The sequence below is a fragment of the Candidozyma auris genome, chromosome 6 (assembly GCF_003013715.1).
Source record: "Candidozyma auris chromosome 6, complete sequence".
NCBI classification, from domain to species: domain Eukaryota; kingdom Fungi; phylum Ascomycota; class Pichiomycetes; order Serinales; family Metschnikowiaceae; genus Candidozyma; species Candidozyma auris.
In genome coordinates, this window is record NC_072817.1 from 546,438 (window position 1) to 565,300 (window position 18,863).

The following is an 18,863-nucleotide window of genomic DNA, read 5'->3' on the forward strand; positions in this document are numbered from 1 at the left end:
CGCCAGTATTGCATAGTCGTTTCTCCACGTCTGAAAACAGCATGAAGCCTAGTACCAAATTGTCTGACAAATTCCATAGCGCCACGAAGACGTTCTGTACCGTAAAGTCTATCGCGTCCACATGCTATAAAAACTAACGTTTCCCCTCAATTCTTTAGACAATTTGTTGTTTCTACAATACGTTTCCTTTTCTTTTAGAACAATCCAGTTGATTAATTGTTCATTAAAAAAAATGGCAACCATCACAACTCGTACAATCTGGGGCTCGAGAAGTAAGTTGTTCACTGCTTTGGCAGGTGCTACTACAGTTGGTTTTGGTACTGCCGGCGCTCTCTATTTGTGGGAAAACAACACCAAAGGTAAATTAAACAAGAATTCCCCTAACCCAAGGAATAGCTTAAAATTCTTTGCAGCTGCCTCTCCTGCTCAATTGGCTAGCGTCTACAATGACAAAACTGAGAAGGATTTTCAGGAAGTTTACAATGCAATCGCTCAGAAGGTACAGGATGAGGATGACGCTGACGATGGAGCTGGAAGGTATGGTTTGTTGTGCCGTTTGGCGTGGCACAGCTCCGGCACTTACGATAAGAATAAAAAAACGGGTGGCTCGTACAATGGCTCCATGATATATGCTCCAGAATCGTTGGATCCCGAAAATGCTGGTTTAGACGCGGGAAGAGACTTCCTTAATGAATTTCACTACGAGTTTCCATGGATTAGTAGAGGTGATTTATGGACATTAGGTGGTGTGGTAGCTATTCAAGAGGCTGGTGGCCCTAAGATCAAGTGGAGACCAGGAAGAGTCGATTGCTCTAAAGCAGAAAAGGAGAAAATCCCAGAGAATGGTAATTTGCCTGACGCTTCACAGGAACTGGGTGCCTATGTTCGTAAGATCTTCGGCAGGTTGGGTTTCGACGACAGAGAGACCGTCGCATTGATAGGTGCTCACGCTTTGGGTAAGTGCCACACTTACAGATCGGGCTATGACGGTCCATGGGGCCCATCGCCTAATATGTTCACCAACGACTTTTTTGTGAGATTGTTGCAAAAATGGCACATTCGTCAGTGGGATGGTAAGAGGCAATACCAGGATGATGAAACGAATTCTTTCATGATGTTACCTACAGACATGGTTTTGAAGGAGGACAACAAGTTCCTCAAGTATGTTAAGCTCTATGCTGCTGACCAGGACTTGTTCTTTGCGGATTTCTCAAAGGCCTTTACTAAGTTGCTCGAGAATGGTATTGAATTTGCCAAAGACACTCCTTACTACGAGTTCAAAACTTTGGAAGAGCAGGAGTAAGGATTGATTCAGTAATTCTATAGTCCAGCCACTCGGCCAAATTATGACAAGTCAATTGCGTCGATACATAGATATCGAGATAATAACCCTTGCATTCATCATGTAGATTAATCAAAATTGTGCAACCCGATCGGAATCATCTTACAGATACGGCGAGGCTGACTTGGGAGCCAGAAAGGTACAAAATGGCATGGTAATGTACGGTCGACATTACCTCAGTCATTAAAGCAATTTTATCTAAGTGAACGTGAGTGAGACCTCTGCTACTTCTCCTTGTTCTTGAAAAAGGAAAAATCTTTTATACAATTCCAGATACAAGAGAATACAACAGAGTGTAGATGGAACGAAGAAAACAAGAGATTTGTTGGCTACATTGCCTTCGGCAACCAAAAGTACGAAGAAATAAGAACCGCCTGATTCTACTATGACTGCTTGAATCTGCGAAGTCTACAACGAGCTAAATATTTCGAATTGGGCTGCGATATCACACACCACATCACTTGATGGACCCAAGGCTTCAGACACTGTGTGTGGCAGCATTTCACATAATCAAAGCTTGTGGATGCAAAATTAGCCTTTATAAAGAATACCTCTTCGTAAATGAAGCTGTGAATAATACCTTAAAATTTTTTCTTATCGTTTTAGCTTAACATTCACAATTTGTTGAAGTTACAAAGAGGCTGGAAATACTTATTGGAGATTAGGTATAAAAAACCAGTCACATTTGCAGCCCTTAAAAGTGCGCTTATGCGTAAATCAAGTCACTGCGCTCGCACCAGTTCTACAGCGAGACTACTGCATACAAATGGAACGTACTAGCTAGACATTTTTTTCTCCCATTTTTCATTCTACTCAGCTCTCTCTTTTGCATTCAACGATGAAGTTCATTCAGTCCGATCAGATCTTGGAAATTCCAGAGGGTGTTACCGTCAACATCAAAGCCAGAACCATCAAGGTCACCGGTCCAAGAGGTGAGTTGACCAAGGACTTGAAGCACATCGATGTTACTTTCCAGAAGTTGTCTGACAGAGCTATCAAGATCATCGTTCTCCACGGCGACAGAAAGCACGTTGCTGCTTTGAGAACTGTCAAGTCTTTGATTGCTAACTTGATCACTGGTGTCACCAAGGGCTACAAGTACAAGATGAGATATGTCTATGCCCATTTCCCTATCAACGTGAACTTTGTTGAGATTGACGGTCAGAAGTACGTGGAGATCAGAAACTTCTTGGGTGAAAAGAAGGTTAGACACGTGAAGATTTTTGATGGTGTTTCCATGGAGCAGTCCACAGCCCAGAAGGATGAGTTGATCATCACTGGTAACTCTTTGGAAGCTGTCTCCCAGAACGCTGCCGACATCAATCAGATCTGCAGAGTCAGAAACAAGGATATCCGTAAGTTCTTGGATGGTATCTACGTTTCTGAACGTGGTTTGATTGATGACAGCGCTTAATTGGTTCTCGGTTATTGTTAATACACTATCATCCAATTCTTTTAATTCAGGGAAATATCTATAGTTTGAAATACGGCTTTTGTGATTATCCCCTGGTCTCCTGTGAATGCGTTATCGAGCTCATTAATTAATAAAGAGCCACCAATGATTCACTGTAGGAATGAGACTCAGGGCTGTTGTGGTAAGCGATTCGAGGTTTCTTTTGATCTTGTCTCTAGCAGTCTTCTGACAACGGCTTTGAGTTCGTAGGTATCGATATATTGCATATCGTTAACTGGTTGAGAACGGCAGGCGCCTTTTGAAATTTGTTAATTGATATGGAATAACCTCGGGTCTCACACGCCCTGACAGATTTTAGTTTACCATCACTTTTCATCCGCACCAAAAGTTGGGTCGAGTAGTTGAAGCTGTTGCTGACATGAAAGTCGCCTTTTTAGGACCGGAAGGTACCTATACCCATGAGGTATGATTCGAGATTTGTCCGAGCAAAGAGCATTATACTAACTAAAGGCGGTATTACAGCAGTTCGGCAACGAGCCTAATTTGACAATACTACCACAAAGCACCATTGGAGCCTGTTTTGACGTGTTAAATTCAAGAGACGTTGACTATGCGGTGGTCCCTTTTGAAAACTCTACGAACGGGCAGGTTGTCTTCACGTATGACCTCTTACGAGATTGGTTCATAAGCGACACTAAAGCCTCAAAACCTCCTTTCAGAATTGTTGGGGAGCAATATGTGGCAATACATCATTATCTACTATCGAAAGCAGCAGATAAATCGGAGATAAAAACCATCTATTCGCATCCTCAAGTTTGGGGCCAAGTAACAAAGGCTTTGAAAGTCTTTAAAGACTGTGCAAAGATCGACGCCAATTCAACAGCAGAAGCAGCCGAATTTGTTGTGGAAGATAGCACTGGAACAATAGCTTGCATAAGCTCCAAAATGTGTGCTCGATTGAAGAGCTTGCCAATTTTGGAGGCCGAAATCGAAGACAATCCAAGAAACTCTACGCGATTCTTGATTCTTGGATCATCTGATTTGAATGATCAGCAAGACGATAAGTCGGATGACTCCTGTATTGCCTCCTCCATTACATCAATCATGTTTACCCTTAATCACGATGACCCCGGTGCCTTGATGGCAGCACTCGATTCCTTCCGATTTTACAAAATCAACCTCACATCCATCGCCTCACGTCCATCCGGAGAGCGTCAATGGCAGTACGTCTTCTTCGTAGAGGCTGAAGGAAGTATTCATAGCGAGAAAATGAAGCTTGCGACAGGAAAGCTACATGAGTGCTGCATGAGTGTGGTTGTTTTGGGGTCTTTCACTCGATCTTGGAGTTATCAGACGTAATATTAAAAACTCGTAACATTACTATATGACATGTGTATATACCCGTTCATGAACCAAACTTTTGATATGTCCAATCTTTGTTATCCAATGGGCATACCGCTCTCAGCTTCAACCACCTCTGAATGCAATGCATGTGGAAAGCGTGATTACAAACACCCCATGCAGCAATACAGTTGTCAGCTGAGTTGTTGATACTATTGGGTTGGCATTCAATACATGGCTCCATCAAGTGGTTACGACAAATGGCGCACGTCTCAACAACAATATCCCACGACCAGAATGCCACAGCTGTCCACTTCTTTACTTCAAATCGCTGTTTTCTCTTCGTATTTCCGTCCTTCTCAAGCTGATCCTGGACAAGTATGGTATTGCGGTCATTAGGTTGAGGGGTTTCTTTCTCGTCATCACCAGACCTTTCGTAAGACTCTGGCCGTGGTTGGCTATCGATGTCTATCTTGTCATCCTCGTTCATCCCAAGTATTTGTGAAAAAGGAATCTTAGGTATATAAGAAATGTACTCTTATGCGATATGGCATGGGTAGTTATTTGATGGTTATGTACTGTATATATGGATGTATCTTTCAGGAGTCAAATCCTTGCAAACAAGACGTTTGGGTAGAAGACACATCTGGCGACTTAAATCTTCACATTCATAGATCGTCGTCAGCTCACCTAACGTCGATCCGCTTACCAGAAAGTCATTCGGAGGTTGCATCTGCATAATATTCGAGAATGTCTGAGGAACTAATAACGTCCCTTTATCCACTGCCTCCACCGTACTACAAGTTTTTTACGGCTGACAATGTTGAAAAGTATAAGCGGCTACAAGAGTCACAGGACAATGAGGCAATGAATGACCTTCCAGGTGAGTTGAGATTCCACAAGCCTCCTCCAATCCCTTCATGTCAACAGTATAGAGGATACGGAAGTGTATGGTCTCTAGTCCACAAACTACCGTCCTTGCAAGAGCTGGGCTGGAAGCAATTATACAATGATGAAGACGAGAAGATCACTTCTCAAACAAAGATTGACGAGCTACACAAACTTCTAGACTCGTTATTACTCAACTTCTTAGAGCTCGTGGGCTCAGTTTCAAAGGAGCCCGCCAAATTCTATGTTAAGATAGAAGACTTGAAACTAATACTCATCAATATGAATCATTTGCTCAACACGTATCGCCCTCATCAAACTCGAGAGAGTCTAATCATGATCCTAAAGCAGCAAATTGAAGGGAAGAAAAGAGAAATTGCTGAGATCGACACAGTGATGGAGAAAGTGAAAAAAAGGATAAGGGAATCGGTCGCATCAAATTCAACTGGCACCAGTCAAGGGCTCAAAAACTGAGGTACATCATCTGAATGGATTTTAAACCTTAGAGGGAAAACTAGGGCTTTTGCTTCAATGATGACTAAGTGATGGCTACTGTTAGACTGGTATATTGATGATGCAAAGTATATTCACGACCTCCATGATATTACTTGCCCTCAGGGTAACACTAGAAGAGATCCAAAAGATCATTGTTTGTGTTACTCTTATGCTGAGGAGAGTTAGATTGTCCACTTCCATTTTTCGTACCTGAATAATCATTGAGTCCTAGTTGATCAAAGTCGTCGATGATGGTATTAGCTTTCTTTTGGGATTGAGCTTCACCAAATAAGTCCAATATAGCATTGGTCGAGCCACCGGCTTGATTTTGAGTGCTGGAATTTGAATCCGAGACAGTAGTAGGTACATTGAATAGATCATTTAGTTCATCTAACAACAGAGGTGTTCCATCCACATTTGTATGACTGCTCTGATCATATTCCTCATCATCTAGATCGAGCAAATTCTCATTTCTAGCGTTGTTAATGATTTCTTGCTTGGCCTTCTTTGTCAAGTCCGCTAAATTGGCTTTGTTCGAAGAAACCTTGGTTGCCGTTTGAGAATCCAATGAAGCGTATGCAGTTGGATCAATGAACGTGGACGCTGGCTTGTGAAACACTGATGAAAGTGTTGATAATTCCTTGATCAACGCGTCCAATACGACAGGGTTGAAAGACGATATTGTTGTCTTGATTGGTGGCATTTTAGCAGCGATAACGCTCTGTTGGGCCTCGCTTGAGGATGTAGACAAAAGACGCCAATAAATGAAGGCTTTGTCTCTTACGTCAGCATTTTCACATTCCTTTGTCGCTTTCTCCAAGACCCTTTGCAACAATGAGGAACACCCTGCTGATGGAAGCACCAAATTCACCTTCACAACCGATGTCAAGATGCTTAGTTGGAGTAAAGAATCATATTCAAGAAAATTTTCTACAAGTGTTTCCAACTTGGTCTTCAATGCCGTGAAATACTTGGGATATTCTCCAAGCAACCAAACATAACCCGCAAGTGATTGGGGATCAGTAAGCTCATCAATGTGATTTGATATGAGTGGAACGATCAACGTGATTAAATCATTGCGACCAGGATAGCGTCTCAAAATTTGAGTGAAGACCCCAACGGCCTCATTGATTATGAGCTCACCGCCTCTCTGTTCCATTAACGAGATAAGAAGATTTGCAGCTTGAACAACACTCGAAGAAAGCTTTATTGCCACAGCTCCAATGGCTTGTATCGATTTCGATACGAGAGCAGGTTCAATTTCCATGGCGTACTCTTTGAGCTCACTCAAGAGTAAGGCACAGTTGGATTCGTTGGCTAATCTGATAACAATCTCAAGCTTTTCAAGCTTCAAATAAAGAGGATCCGAGTATTTGATGAAAAATACGCGGACCTCTTTGGTAAGAACCTGAGGGTACTTCTCGAGAATGATGCGGATGTTCTTCAAGCCAACATATTCTGCTTCTGGGATGGACAGAGAAACCAATGAAACCAAGGGAGCAGAAAGCTTTTTCAAAAAATTCGATTTTGTGGCTTGATTCGGTAAACTGTCAATGTGTTGAATGACAACTTTGATGGATGATAAGACAACCGAGGGATTAACATGTTGCAATTGAGGTATAGATCTCTCTATAATATGAAGGGCTTCTTCGGGATCATCTGTGTGGTAGTCTGCCAAAGAGCTGAGTATAGTGATACGTCCCCATTCAGTGCATTCATTTAGGCAAGCCATCAATGTTTTGACAAGTTGTTGGTCAATGGTCAACACATGCAAATCGGGGTCTCTGTTCATGTCTCTAATTTCGTACAAGGCGCTAAGAGCATTAGCCACAACCATGGGGTTCGAGTCTGTTAAGAGTCTTTTCAAGTCATCTAAAAAGCCGAACTCAACGCACATCTCAGCATTAAGGTCGAAGAGCTTGGCGACACATATGGCTGCTGTCTTTCGAACATACGGGTTATCATCCAGCAAGGTTCGCCTCAATGGAGTCTCCATGTAATCGACCATCTTATCGACACGTATACACCCCATGGTTCTTATTGCTAAGGCTCTCACCAAAGGATTCGTGTCCTCGGTATCCTGAACGAACGTATTGACAGCCAATATACATAATTCAGGGTGTGTCTTGGCGTAATTCATCATGTAGAGATAAACCAATTTTTTTTGTTCCAAATCATAAGTAGCTATATTCTTTAACACGTCTGGAAATAACGAGGATACGTCCTTGCCGACGGTCATAGCCTGAATCACGCGCTGAATTGCATCCTTCCTTTCATGTTTGTATTGGGATACAAGACCCGCCTTCAACTCGAAGGTTTCACCCTTCTTTGGGCCCTTCAAAAAATTGAGAATTTTCTTCTCCAAAGACATATGTTGAACGGATATAGTTGAGAAGTTGATGTTTAACTGTAATTCTGAGAGCTTTGTCCATGTGATATATATCACGTGGATATCTACTCACCTGTTATATCCACGGCGGGCCTATGAGGCAGTCACTGCAAAGTACGTTGACACTTACCCTCTTGGGTAGATTTTACATCCTGATTACTTCTGCCGATATCTTTTTCATTCCGAGTTCACCTGGTGATAACGGCCTTACATACGTGCATTTTTCGTTCTATCAAATATTCCGGTAACTGCGATCGCGACCCGACTATAAGTGTCCAATATGCTTCATTAAGCGCTGGCAATTCAGTTGTCAATCAATGCGCAAAGCACGTCGCTTAAGCCTTGGTTTGGAGAAATTGAATCAATAGAATTACTCTTTCCACCGTTCTCACCGCGCGCTTCTCCTATTGCGTTTGGGATAAGAGACGTGAGAGGTGAAATGCATGATGGCTTCTTTACTGTAACACACAAAGTAACTCACGAAACCTCGAAAGAGTCTACCCTCGCAACTGATACATTCGTAGCTAATGTTAGTGTTGTTTGTCCCCCTACGATGACTCTAACATTTGAAAGTCGGCCAAAGAATGTATTGGTGGCTTCTTACCCCAATAAACACATCAAATCAAAGTTCTGATTCACTCGAATTTTTTTTTTTTTTCTATAAAAAAACTGTATAAAGTCATAATGGCCTTGAACAAAGCGTCTGTTGGCAGGTAAGGGAGTAGTCAGCGCAGGAGGTATTTCGGTCAAGATAGCGTTATTAATGCACGGCACATAAAGGTAACACATTCGTAAATTGCTGCCGACTCCGCAAGAAAAATGGCTTTAATGACGACTAGTGAGAAAAATCGGAATCATATTAAAATATGGAGCATCCATCAATTGAAGTTATGAATTTATTGCTTTTCATCTCAATAGATCCAAAAAAAGCGTCTATAGCCATTTTCGTGAGATTTCACCCGTAGCAAGCAATGAGCGCTCAAAATGATATTGCGCATCCAGACTAGCATCCACCAAGTACCTTCGCGCTTCCACCACAAAAAGTAAAGGAAAACAGAAAAATGAAGAATTCTACAAGCCTTCTCCTCTTTCGCTGCACTTTTAGGACTAACAAGTACATTGCTCTGTCGTATGAGTTTGTAGCTGTAATGTCTACAATTACATCCAAAGTTTGTTCCAATGCATCGGCATTCACGTCAATTTGGCGATGTTTTACATTGTGAGTTGTTTTTTTGTTCTTCCATTCATTAAAGTATGAGGTGTTCTGCTCAATACAGGAAATTCGAATTGTCTGACTGACCTCCCGTGGACGTATGTGGGATGGCTTGTGTGCACTAGCTGCATGTACATCGCTTCTGGTAAACTTGTTTTGCCTTCCGAGACACCCGAGGAACCCTTTAAGTTTGCGCCTGAACAATAGTATATAAGTCATGAGTTGTCTCAGAAGTACTACGCGGCTGACTTACATGAACTGTTAGCTATTCTAACGCTAGCATAATCATCGACTTCCATACTCATAATCTCGATCACATCTATTCATTTTTCGCATCATTCCCCATACTGGCTATGAAAGTTAAGGTTGCAAAGACCAATAATCTTCTCTTCAGAGCTTACAATTGCTACAGAAACTACACTCCTATTCATGTGTTGACAACGAATGAAACAATCATCTTCAACACCATAGTTTTCAGCTTGGTGGCTGCTTTGCTTTACTGGACGGTGTACGTTGTGCCCGCTTTGCTAATCAACATTGGTGAGAGGATGTACTACTACCTCACGGGTCAAACAATCTCCATCTCTTTGGTGTGCTCTTTTGCAGTGAGACACATATTGAACACCTCTAAGCCTCCCGGACTACGCTCCAACCTGTCACAAATGTCCGATTATTATCGGAAAAAATAATAATAACTAATATTTAATTCATCAAAGTATCTTAATTTATTGTTGTAGCCTACTTAAAAAGTGCCCAATCTTGGACTTCGAATGATGTGGCCCAGTGCTTGAGCTGCTGGTAGCATAGACTCAACTCGCTCTCTTCATGATTGATACCCTCCACTTCCCTGTAGAACACCTCTGCAGAAACTTCACCAATGCTAAGCGGAACGTTGAATGTGAGAAGAACGTCGGTTTTGTTTTCGTTCAACCTGATAAGGCCTAGGAACATAAAGAGTTTATTCTTTTCGGTTTCTTGCTTTGTAGCAGGGGGCTTGATGAGGAAAAAATGTACATCAAAATCACCCACCAAAGTTTTAGAGCTTTCCAATGGCGCAATGAATAGTGGTGGTCCTTCTAGGATATCTTCCAAATGAATTGTAATGATTTCTGGAAGAGAATCCGCATTTACCATCTCCAAGAGGTCGATGATGATCGAACGGTCGAGCCCATCGGGTCTTTCGAGAATAAAAACCTCCTGCGTGTCAGGAACTTCCCTGAAGTCAGATACATCGATAGCAGTCTCTGGCAAGTCACATTTTATGGCACCTCCGTATAACTTTGTCATTTTTGGGGTCCATGAAGTAAGTGTTCACTGGTTAATGCCTCGAGCCATACTGCACGTGTATGAAGTCACGGGTATCTTCTCTAAACTTGGGTTATCCTCCACTTTGTGACATTCGTTGTTTTTAGAGATATGAAAAGAAAATTGATAAATTACTTGAGCAAATGTATCTTCAAATTCTACTTCCTTTTTCAATAGGTTGCGCATACATTAGTTTTAATAGTGTAGTGTTTGGTATACCACATCGCATCCACCCCAAAGGTTTTTTTTTTTTTTTTTTTTAGGCGCCTGTAAATAGCTTTATCTCGAGCCATAATAGAAGCTCAGCTATTGACACCCAACATCCTTCGGAAGGGTTTAGACATCATTGGCTTGTGGGCAGAATCAACATAACTCATTCACTGCCATTTTGATTTCGAATTGAGCAATTATCTCCCTGCCCTTTACATTTGTCAATCATCTGTGAATAAACCACAGGCGCCGCTGATTCACCGACCATAACTGAATGAAAACACGAATGACCAATCGCAGGCGTATAGTGGTGGCCATTGTGTCTTTGGTTGTGGTGATTGTCGTTGTGACGAACTTTTCGGTATCTCGCCTGAGAAATCTCCGTCTCTCAAACATTGACAATCTAGTTGGCATGCTGTCCTTAATCTCTAGTGAAAACAGCAAGAAGCAGGATGAATTCTTCAAAAAACTTGAGAAAATGCAACAGCAGCTATACTCCAAACAGGAAGAGCGACTCAAGAATTTGGAGAGGCAGAATGAGTACCTCATTGAGCAGATCAAACTCATGAGAACACCTCCAGATACATTTTCCCTTCGCGAGAAGTTGGCTTTTATGGTACCGTATGATCCTAAGACAAAATTTCCAGCCTATGTTTGGCAGACCTGGAAGCATGGCTTAAATGATGACCGGTTTGATGCTGTCTTCAAGGAGGGGCAAGCACAGTGGGCAGTAAAGAACCCAGGTTTCGTCCATGAGCTCTTCAACGACGACACAACATTCGCCACGGTGAAGCATCTCTATCAACATGCGCCAGAAGTTGTTGAAGCGTACAAACTGATGCCAGAGGTAATTTTGAAAATGGACTTCTTCAAGTACTTGATTCTCTTTGCAAAAGGAGGTGTGTACGCTGACGTTGACACTGTTCCATTGCAGCCTGTACCTAATTGGATTCCAGAGAACGTGTCTCCAAAAGAACTCGGCATCATAATAGCAGTTGGCTCCGACTCTAAGCTGGCAAATTGGAGACTGGATACCGTTCGCAGATTAGAGTTTGGCAATTTTGTGATACAAAGCAAGCCTGGTCATCCTATTCTCAGGGAGATCATTGCGTTGATAACAGAAAACACTTTACGTCTAAGAAGAACGCTTAAGGATGGAGAGCAACTCACCTTAGATGGGCTGCCAAACCAAAAATCTTTGGCCATCTCAAAGTGGACTGGAAGCGGTATATGGACAGACACAATTCTCGAATATCTCAATGACTATGTCAGGCTGTCAATTTATCAATCTGTCTCATGGAAGGACTTCCATGCTTTGGAAATGCCTAAGTTAGTCAGCGACATCTTGGTTTTACCAATTAAATCGTTTGCATCTACAGTCGAAGTTCCTAAGGACGGAAAGATCAGCGACCCCATTGCATTTGTCAAGCACTACCTGGCGAACATTTGGAAGTCTGGCTAATTCACACAAGAGGATGGTGAAGACACTGAAGCCATAAACAGCTTTCAATCGACACTAGTATTCCAAGAGGTCTGTCTTTGAGGATAAATCTGTAACATTCAAATTCACAAATATCACTTGATGTGTGCCGATTTTTTTCGCTGTCTGAGAGTAAGAGTCTTGATTGAAGTATGCCAATTGACTCTTTTTCGCAGCCACGAAAAACTACCAAGAAATCTGATTTCTTTGCTGTGGTCAAAAAGGCCTACGTATATGAACTCTGGGTGTCCATTTTAAACAGGTCTTTCGATTTTCAGCCTTGCTTACCATATATATAGAAATCATCTATACATAGTATTCTCTAATGAGTCATGGCGAGGTGCCGTATCTCGTAGGAGATAACGATATACCATGCAGGTTGATTGCATAGTGCAGCCGATTGTGGAGGTTGAAAAATGTTCAATTTTTTCCAACCCTCAACTGCTGTTCTCTTTATTAAAATATGGTTCAAAAAGTTCTTCTCTTGGGCTCAGGCTTCGTCGCCAAGCCAACCGTCGACATTCTTTCTGCTGACAAAAACATAGAGGTCACTGTCGCCTGCAGAACTTTGGAGAAGGCTAAGCAATTGGCTGGCTCCGTTGCAAACGCAATTTCCTTGGATGTCAACGACGAAAAGGCATTGTCTGATTCTGTTGCTCAATTTGACTTGGTCATCTCGTTGATCCCATACATTTACCACCACTTGGTTGTGAAGGCTGCCATTGCCCACAAGAAGCACGTGGTTACCACCTCCTACATCAACCCCAAGTTGAAGGAGTTGGAGCCTCAGATCAAGGAGGCTGGTATCACAGTGATGAACGAGATTGGCTTGGACCCAGGTATCGATCACTTGTACGCTGTCAAGACTATTGAGGAGGTGCATCAGGCTGGCGGTAAGATCAAGTCCTTCTTGTCCTACTGCGGTGGTTTGCCTGCTCCAGAGGCCTCTGGTAACCCATTGGGCTACAAGTTTTCTTGGTCTTCTCGTGGTGTTTTGTTGGCATTGACCAACTTTGCCAAGTACTGGCAAGATGGCAAAGTCGTGGACGTGAAGTCTGAGGACTTGATGGCCACCGCTAAGCCATACTTCATCTACCCCGGTTTCGCTTTCGTCTGCTACCCTAACAGAGACTCCACCACCTATAAAGAGTTGTACAACATTCCAGAAGCTGAGACTGTCATCAGAGGTACTTTGAGATACCAGGGTTTCCCAGAGTTCATCAAGGTGCTCGTTGATTTGGGCTTCTTGAAGGAGACCGAACACCCTGCTTTCCAGAAGGCCCAGTCATGGAAGGATGCCTTGGCCCAATTGATTGGTGCCAACTCCTCTAACGAGAGTGATATTGTTGCCAAGATTTCTCTGTTGGCCACTTTCAAGAGCGAGGAGGACAAGGAGAGAATCATTTCTGGTTTCAAGTGGTTGGGTCTTTTGTCGGACAAACAAACCACACCAAGAAAGAACCCATTGGACACCTTGTGTGCCACTTTGGAAGAATTGTGTCAGTATGAAGAGGGAGAGAGAGATATGGTGTGCTTGCAGCACAAGTTTGGTATTGAATGGGCTGATGGTACCCAAGAAACAAGAACCTCTACATTGGTCGACTACGGTGATCCAAAAGGCTACTCCTCCATGGCTAAGTTGGTGGGTGTTCCTTGTGCTATTGCTGTTCAGCAGATCTTTGACGGTACTTTGTCTAAGAGAGGTTTGTTGGCACCAATGAGCGGCGACATCAACGAACCTATTATGAAGGCCTTGAAGGACAAATACGGTATTTACTTGGTCGAGAAGACTGTCGCCTAAGCTATCTCTATATCCACATATATATGTATAGGTCAAAGTATGGCGTCACTCAATCTGACTCCTCATCCAGATCGTAGCCTTGTGTGTACTCGTCCACAAGATTGGAGATGTCTTCAATGAGTTCATCCTTATCTCCCAAAATTTCGATATCCTTGGAAAAGCGGGTTCTCTGCACAATCTTGCGATAGTCTTTTAGGTAATCCTTGAGACCTGTCGATTGCCCAAATTCAGTATACAAATTGTCAGTAGTAAAAACATTTGGGAAGGAGTCCACATGACAGATCTTTTGTATATCTGAATTCACATACTTTTTACCACAAAGCTCTTTTTCTTCATCTGCCGGTAGGATGTACTGATTGAAGAACGGCTTCGCCGTCGATACGCTTGGCATCAAACTTAAGGAGAGTTCTCCAGGTTCTTGCGACGGCATCTGCTCACCCCGAAGAATGGCCTCTATTATCCTCGGATCATCAATGATATCAAGAACTTTTTTTTGTGGGTTTTCGTGAATTTTGATTTCATTGACAATATTTCTTTTGTCGAAACCGCGTAGTAGGTGTGACTCCATCTCCGCCATGGATACACCATCTTTCATTCTGTTGCACAAAGACCATATAGAATTTACGAAAAATGCATGAACTGCCTCTCTATGCCACTTACTATTGTTGCGAAATGAGTTCGTTAGAAGACTCAGGCTCGCGTCAAGACCAAGCGGGAACAATAGTGAACTGCTTTTCGAGAGTTCAATCAAAGATCGAATTCTGGTCAAGGTTTGCGATTTTGGAAGCTCTGGAGAGCTTATTCCGTAGCACCAAATGTTGTACTTGCTGCTCACGCCGTTGTTAAAATATTCATCTCTAAGTTGTATCAACATCTCGCTCGAGAAACCACCCCAAGCGTTATCTAGCTCACTAAAAATATTGATGCCCTGGATGTTATCCAGACTTTCTAGCAATTTCCTGAAAGCGTCATCAACTTGATCTTCGTACTGTTTGTATTCAGCACTACCGATATTGAAGGTGTCGAACTTAAGTCTTTCGAAGTGTTTATGGAAGCCTTCTGGACTCTTATAATCGTCAATGGTCAAAAGTGATGATGGCTTGTAAATTAATCTATTGTAATCGGTCCAGTATTGGGTGTTGTCTAAGTCGAGCATCAGAGCGTCGGTCGCCTTGCCCTCATCAAGTCTCTCCTGATATTCATTCTTCCTCACTCGAGGCCTCTGCTCAATTTTGACGCTTTGAAACGCAGATAGGTCTGCTTCAGCTTGCTGGAAGGCATACTTGCTTAAATATCCGTAACCTCCACTAAGTTCAATGTTCAATGACCTGGGATAGTAATTCACTTTTCCATTAACCTTCGAGGGATCAAGATATACGTCGTTCTTATGCGTTAGTTTTGCATCCCTCAGATAAGGTATGTACGACTCTTGCACGTTGTAAAGATGAGTTACAAGGTGACCCAGGGACTGTGAAGCCGCTATACTGATTACTTCTTGCATTGCGGTATAGAGCAGTCACCCGGTAATAATTCGAATAGATAGGAAGTCTACAAGTAGCAACCTTCGAGCTACTTGGAATTCGAGTTGCGATTTGTTCAGGATCAAAAGTTAAAACTTTAACGGAACGTCAGGAGTTCAACTCGTGAGTACTATTGATCTCTTCGCGGTGAGCATCTCACGCGGCTCACTCTATTGTCATTATCAGCACATATGCAGTGAAGCGATAGAGTCGTCAAAATCCTTTAAATGTCACCGTAAAAGTATTCAGCATTGTTCAAAACGTTTAAATATTTGAAAATCAGCTTGAAAAAAAAAAAGAATTTGGCTTGAAGAGAGTATTGGTGAACTTTGTAGAAGGTAATGGCTGGATATGGGTAGATGGAATCTAGAATCGTGTATTTGATTGAGCAGCTAGAGATGGATGTAAGATGAAAGGCGGATATTGAGTAAGAATTACCCTTTTTGGATAAGAATACACGTACTCTAGCGGTAAATGGAAATCTGTGATGTATTGAGCAACTGATGAGGGGAAAGGCAGGTGATACAAGTGGATGCAAAACCGAAATTATCTGAACGAATTTTTGAGGCAGTAAAACGCAGAGAAAATGCGGAGGAATGCAGATGTTACGACTTCCAGAGTATGAAGCAGGTGTTGTGGTATTGGATTTCTTCTTTAGTATCTCGTGTGACACTGGAAATTTATGGATAGTGGAAGATAGTACTACATAGTTTACTCAGAGACCAAATAATCTGAAACCATGTTAGCTCAGATTAACAAAAACGAGTCAACAATGTCTTGCTCAAGCTGTCAAACTTGCGAATGTGGATCTCTGTTCTTGGTCATAAATCCGTGGTACCGCAACCTGTGCATTTTCGATTGAACATGATCAGACAAAATTTATCTCCACACTTAGTATGGTTTATACGTTTATGGAACAGATTGCAAACAACTTTTAAGCATACACAAAACGCTGTGAAGGAACACTAACTAAAGTGTGATGGGAGTGCCCATGAGCACACTCAACGGATCCATTCCCTGGGCCTCCATCAATTTCCTTACATCCAGAAGACCCTTGTACATCTCATCCACGGTTTTGTTGCCTGCCTTCTCCTGCAACAACATTGCTGCTCCGTCTCTCTTGAACGGAATCGGGCCAATGAGACCCACAAACTTGCTGATAGCGTACGCAAGAACTTTGACTAGCCAGGACGTGTTGCTGATATCACTGGTATCCAAGCCGACCTTGGCTCCAAAGAGCCCCTCGATGTAGTCTTCCAAAATCTGGAGATATGGTGCATCTGCTCCAGGGTACTCAAGATTGGTCGTTCTTACGGTTTTCAGGCACCCCTCGATTGGCAAATTGCCATCGAAGCGTTTCTCCAACCAAGCAAGTCCAGCGCCAGTACCAAGAAGGATCTCAAGGATGTGACCTGTCGAAGCCGCAACAGACATTTCGATCGAGGGAGCACCCCAGCTGCAAAAGTTTTCAAACGCTCTAGTAGGCTGCTCCACAGGTGCAATTTCGTCGTCCTGGCCATGAAACACAAACAATGGGATCTCAGGTACGCCGTCTTCTTTTCTTAAAGCAGCAGTGTTGTTGCCAAAGATTTCCTGGTTAATTGGGATATTGAAGTAGTCCTTGCCCGTGATGAAGTACGGAGTAATGCCCAGGAAGAAGTTTTGGAAAAGGTAGCTGATAACCGAGTTTACAACACAGAGCGACTTAGCCTTGTAAAAATCTGCTTTCTTGCTGGCGTCCAAATTTCTGTCCAAAACTTCCTTATATTGTGAGTTTTCGGAGTAAATTCCATTCAATCCGCTCGCTATTAGTCCAGAAAACAAGGTGCCGTCGCAGACAATGGCGGTGTTGGTGACGTTTGTGACCCAGCCCCCGATGGCAGCTCCTATGATATTATCTTTGATTTCTGGTGCATACAGAGGCTGGATCTGAGCAGCCCAACCCGTGGCTAGAGCTCCACCGGAGTATCCGTACAAACCAACATTGGCATCTCTATTGATCCCAGTGAAATATCCTGAGCTCAATGCCGCTCTAATACCATCCAACACAGCGTGTCCAGACTGACGTCCCATGGTGAAAGCCGACTTGGGCCCTTCATAGTCAGGCACAACCACGTACCATCCCTTTGAAAGGCCATACTGGATGATGGGGATCTCTGTTTGAGAGCTTATTGTATCATAAGAAGCTTTGAATAAGAGGGCATACGAAGGAGCGCAATCAAGGTCGTTGGCATCCTCCCAAATTTGGTAGGACCATACTTTCGAAGGGATGGCATTATAGGGCTCCAAAATTGTTGCCACGATTGCATTTGGGTTTCCAAACGAGTCTTCAGAACGAACAAGAACCTGCCATGAGTTCTTCACTTCCATAGGGAAGATGAATGATCTTACCTGAACGGGTGTGTTTCTCACATTGATGATGTCTCCATTTTCGTAGTCAGAGATATTTTGTGGAACCTCGTAGAAGGAATCATCGCTGGGTGCAACTGGTTTGGTGAGAAAAGCCAGGGCAAACGCCGACCAAAGAAGAATAGTAAGGAATTGAGGAAGCATGATGAGGAGGTAGATATTGAACTGATTTGGCATCCTATTTATACCTTGAGGCTGGAAGACCCTCTCTTTTTACAGAACTCCACACTTGAGGTGTTGCCGTCACTCGTGCATGGCGTTTAACCTCAAAAGCACAAAATAGATACTGCAAAACAAACACAAAAATGTTATGAGGTTGACGGTTGCCTGTGTGATCTAGCAGTTTCCACATGAGAATAATTGCAAGACAAATGTGCTTTGTTCATAGATGTCTTCCGCAATACAACTTCGAAAAGGTCTTTGTTTATTCTGGTGAACATTCACAAAAACAGTTTGCAGCTATTTATGGTTCAGAAGCAACATTCAGTTCATCTCCGGTATCACAAAGTAAAAAGACTTCACTTGCGAAGAAACAACGTTTAATGCAAACACGTCTAAATCTGAGTAGCGGGCCGCGTTGGAATGTGTTGATATCCGGTGCCAGAGTCAAAAACATGGTGAGACCCAAATGAAGCGAAATTTCCCTCGAGCTCTCCATATTCAGGCAATATGACGTTATCGCCTTGCTCAAGACTATTGGAATTGAATATCCTACTTCGTCTTTCTCAGCTGAACGAAAGCAGTAGATGCATCATTAGCGTGCATATCATTTGAAATGCTCTCTCGGTTGTTAAACATTGGACTCACAATGAGGCTAACTCAGGTTACTCAAAGTCGATGCAGCAACTGTGTAGCAACTTTTGAAACTTTGAAACACACCTTGCGATTCACCAGAGGCTCGAAGTCCTAGCAAAAAGAATTGCACTTCATAAATCACGTTCATCTCGAGAGCTCAGTTTGTCAAGGGTCTCAATGAAGTCAAAGATAACTAATGATATAGTGCTTTCGTGAGTTTATCGTCGAGAACATTCCTATTCTCCTGGCTGTGGAACCAAA

At 42.7% G+C, this 18,863-nt stretch overlaps 11 protein-coding genes across 11 annotated transcripts; 6 read left to right on the forward strand and 5 right to left on the reverse strand. All coding sequences in view use genetic code 12, as the record gives it.

Moving 5' to 3' along the window:
* Positions 1 to 232: 232 nt before the first annotated feature.
* CCP1 (cytochrome-c peroxidase) lies at positions 233 to 1,303 on the forward strand (the record flags this gene model as incomplete). The annotated part of the gene is made up of 1 exon (XM_029033945.2): positions 233 to 1,303. The coding sequence occupies one exon, from the start codon at positions 233 to 235 to the stop codon at positions 1,301 to 1,303; it is 1,071 nt and encodes a 356-aa protein (XP_028891508.1).
* Positions 1,304 to 2,180: 877 nt separating this feature from the next.
* On the forward strand, positions 2,181 to 2,756 carry RPL9B (60S ribosomal protein uL6; the record flags this gene model as incomplete). The annotated part of the gene is made up of 1 exon (XM_029033946.2): positions 2,181 to 2,756. One exon carries the CDS (start codon positions 2,181 to 2,183, stop codon positions 2,754 to 2,756), a length of 576 nt encoding a protein of 191 aa, XP_028891509.1.
* A 418-nt stretch (positions 2,757 to 3,174) lies between these two features.
* On the forward strand, positions 3,175 to 4,115 carry PHA2 (prephenate dehydratase PHA2; the record flags this gene model as incomplete). Its single annotated transcript, XM_029033947.2, has 2 exons — positions 3,175 to 3,219; positions 3,267 to 4,115. 2 exons carry the CDS (start codon positions 3,175 to 3,177, stop codon positions 4,113 to 4,115), a joined length of 894 nt encoding a protein of 297 aa, XP_028891510.2.
* A 46-nt stretch (positions 4,116 to 4,161) lies between these two features.
* Positions 4,162 to 4,587, reverse strand: HRT1 (SCF ubiquitin ligase complex subunit HRT1; the record flags this gene model as incomplete). The annotated part of the gene is made up of 1 exon (XM_029033948.1): positions 4,162 to 4,587. The coding sequence occupies one exon, from the start codon at positions 4,585 to 4,587 to the stop codon at positions 4,162 to 4,164; it is 426 nt and encodes a 141-aa protein (XP_028891511.1).
* A 260-nt stretch (positions 4,588 to 4,847) lies between these two features.
* On the forward strand, positions 4,848 to 5,459 carry MED7 (mediator complex subunit MED7; the record flags this gene model as incomplete). The annotated part of the gene is made up of 1 exon (XM_029033949.1): positions 4,848 to 5,459. One exon carries the CDS (start codon positions 4,848 to 4,850, stop codon positions 5,457 to 5,459), a length of 612 nt encoding a protein of 203 aa, XP_028891512.1.
* A 151-nt stretch (positions 5,460 to 5,610) lies between these two features.
* APL2 (Apl2p) lies at positions 5,611 to 7,851 on the reverse strand (the record flags this gene model as incomplete). Its single annotated transcript, XM_029033950.2, has 1 exon — positions 5,611 to 7,851. One exon carries the CDS (start codon positions 7,849 to 7,851, stop codon positions 5,611 to 5,613), a length of 2,241 nt encoding a protein of 746 aa, XP_028891513.2.
* A 1,969-nt stretch (positions 7,852 to 9,820) lies between these two features.
* CJI96_0004929 (Ran GTPase-binding protein MOG1) lies at positions 9,821 to 10,369 on the reverse strand (the record flags this gene model as incomplete). Its single annotated transcript, XM_029033952.1, has 1 exon — positions 9,821 to 10,369. One exon carries the CDS (start codon positions 10,367 to 10,369, stop codon positions 9,821 to 9,823), a length of 549 nt encoding a protein of 182 aa, XP_028891515.1.
* A 514-nt stretch (positions 10,370 to 10,883) lies between these two features.
* HOC1 (alpha-1,6-mannosyltransferase) lies at positions 10,884 to 12,059 on the forward strand (the record flags this gene model as incomplete). The annotated part of the gene is made up of 1 exon (XM_029033953.2): positions 10,884 to 12,059. One exon carries the CDS (start codon positions 10,884 to 10,886, stop codon positions 12,057 to 12,059), a length of 1,176 nt encoding a protein of 391 aa, XP_028891516.2.
* A 481-nt stretch (positions 12,060 to 12,540) lies between these two features.
* Positions 12,541 to 13,878, forward strand: LYS9 (saccharopine dehydrogenase (NADP+, L-glutamate-forming); the record flags this gene model as incomplete). Its single annotated transcript, XM_029033954.2, has 1 exon — positions 12,541 to 13,878. One exon carries the CDS (start codon positions 12,541 to 12,543, stop codon positions 13,876 to 13,878), a length of 1,338 nt encoding a protein of 445 aa, XP_028891517.1.
* Positions 13,879 to 13,927: 49 nt separating this feature from the next.
* CJI96_0004932 (uncharacterized protein) lies at positions 13,928 to 15,379 on the reverse strand (the record flags this gene model as incomplete). Its single annotated transcript, XM_029033955.2, has 1 exon — positions 13,928 to 15,379. One exon carries the CDS (start codon positions 15,377 to 15,379, stop codon positions 13,928 to 13,930), a length of 1,452 nt encoding a protein of 483 aa, XP_028891518.2.
* A 988-nt stretch (positions 15,380 to 16,367) lies between these two features.
* CJI96_0004933 (uncharacterized protein) lies at positions 16,368 to 17,951 on the reverse strand (the record flags this gene model as incomplete). Its single annotated transcript, XM_029033956.2, has 1 exon — positions 16,368 to 17,951. The coding sequence occupies one exon, from the start codon at positions 17,949 to 17,951 to the stop codon at positions 16,368 to 16,370; it is 1,584 nt and encodes a 527-aa protein (XP_028891519.2).
* Between the last annotated feature and the right edge of the window lie 912 nt (positions 17,952 to 18,863).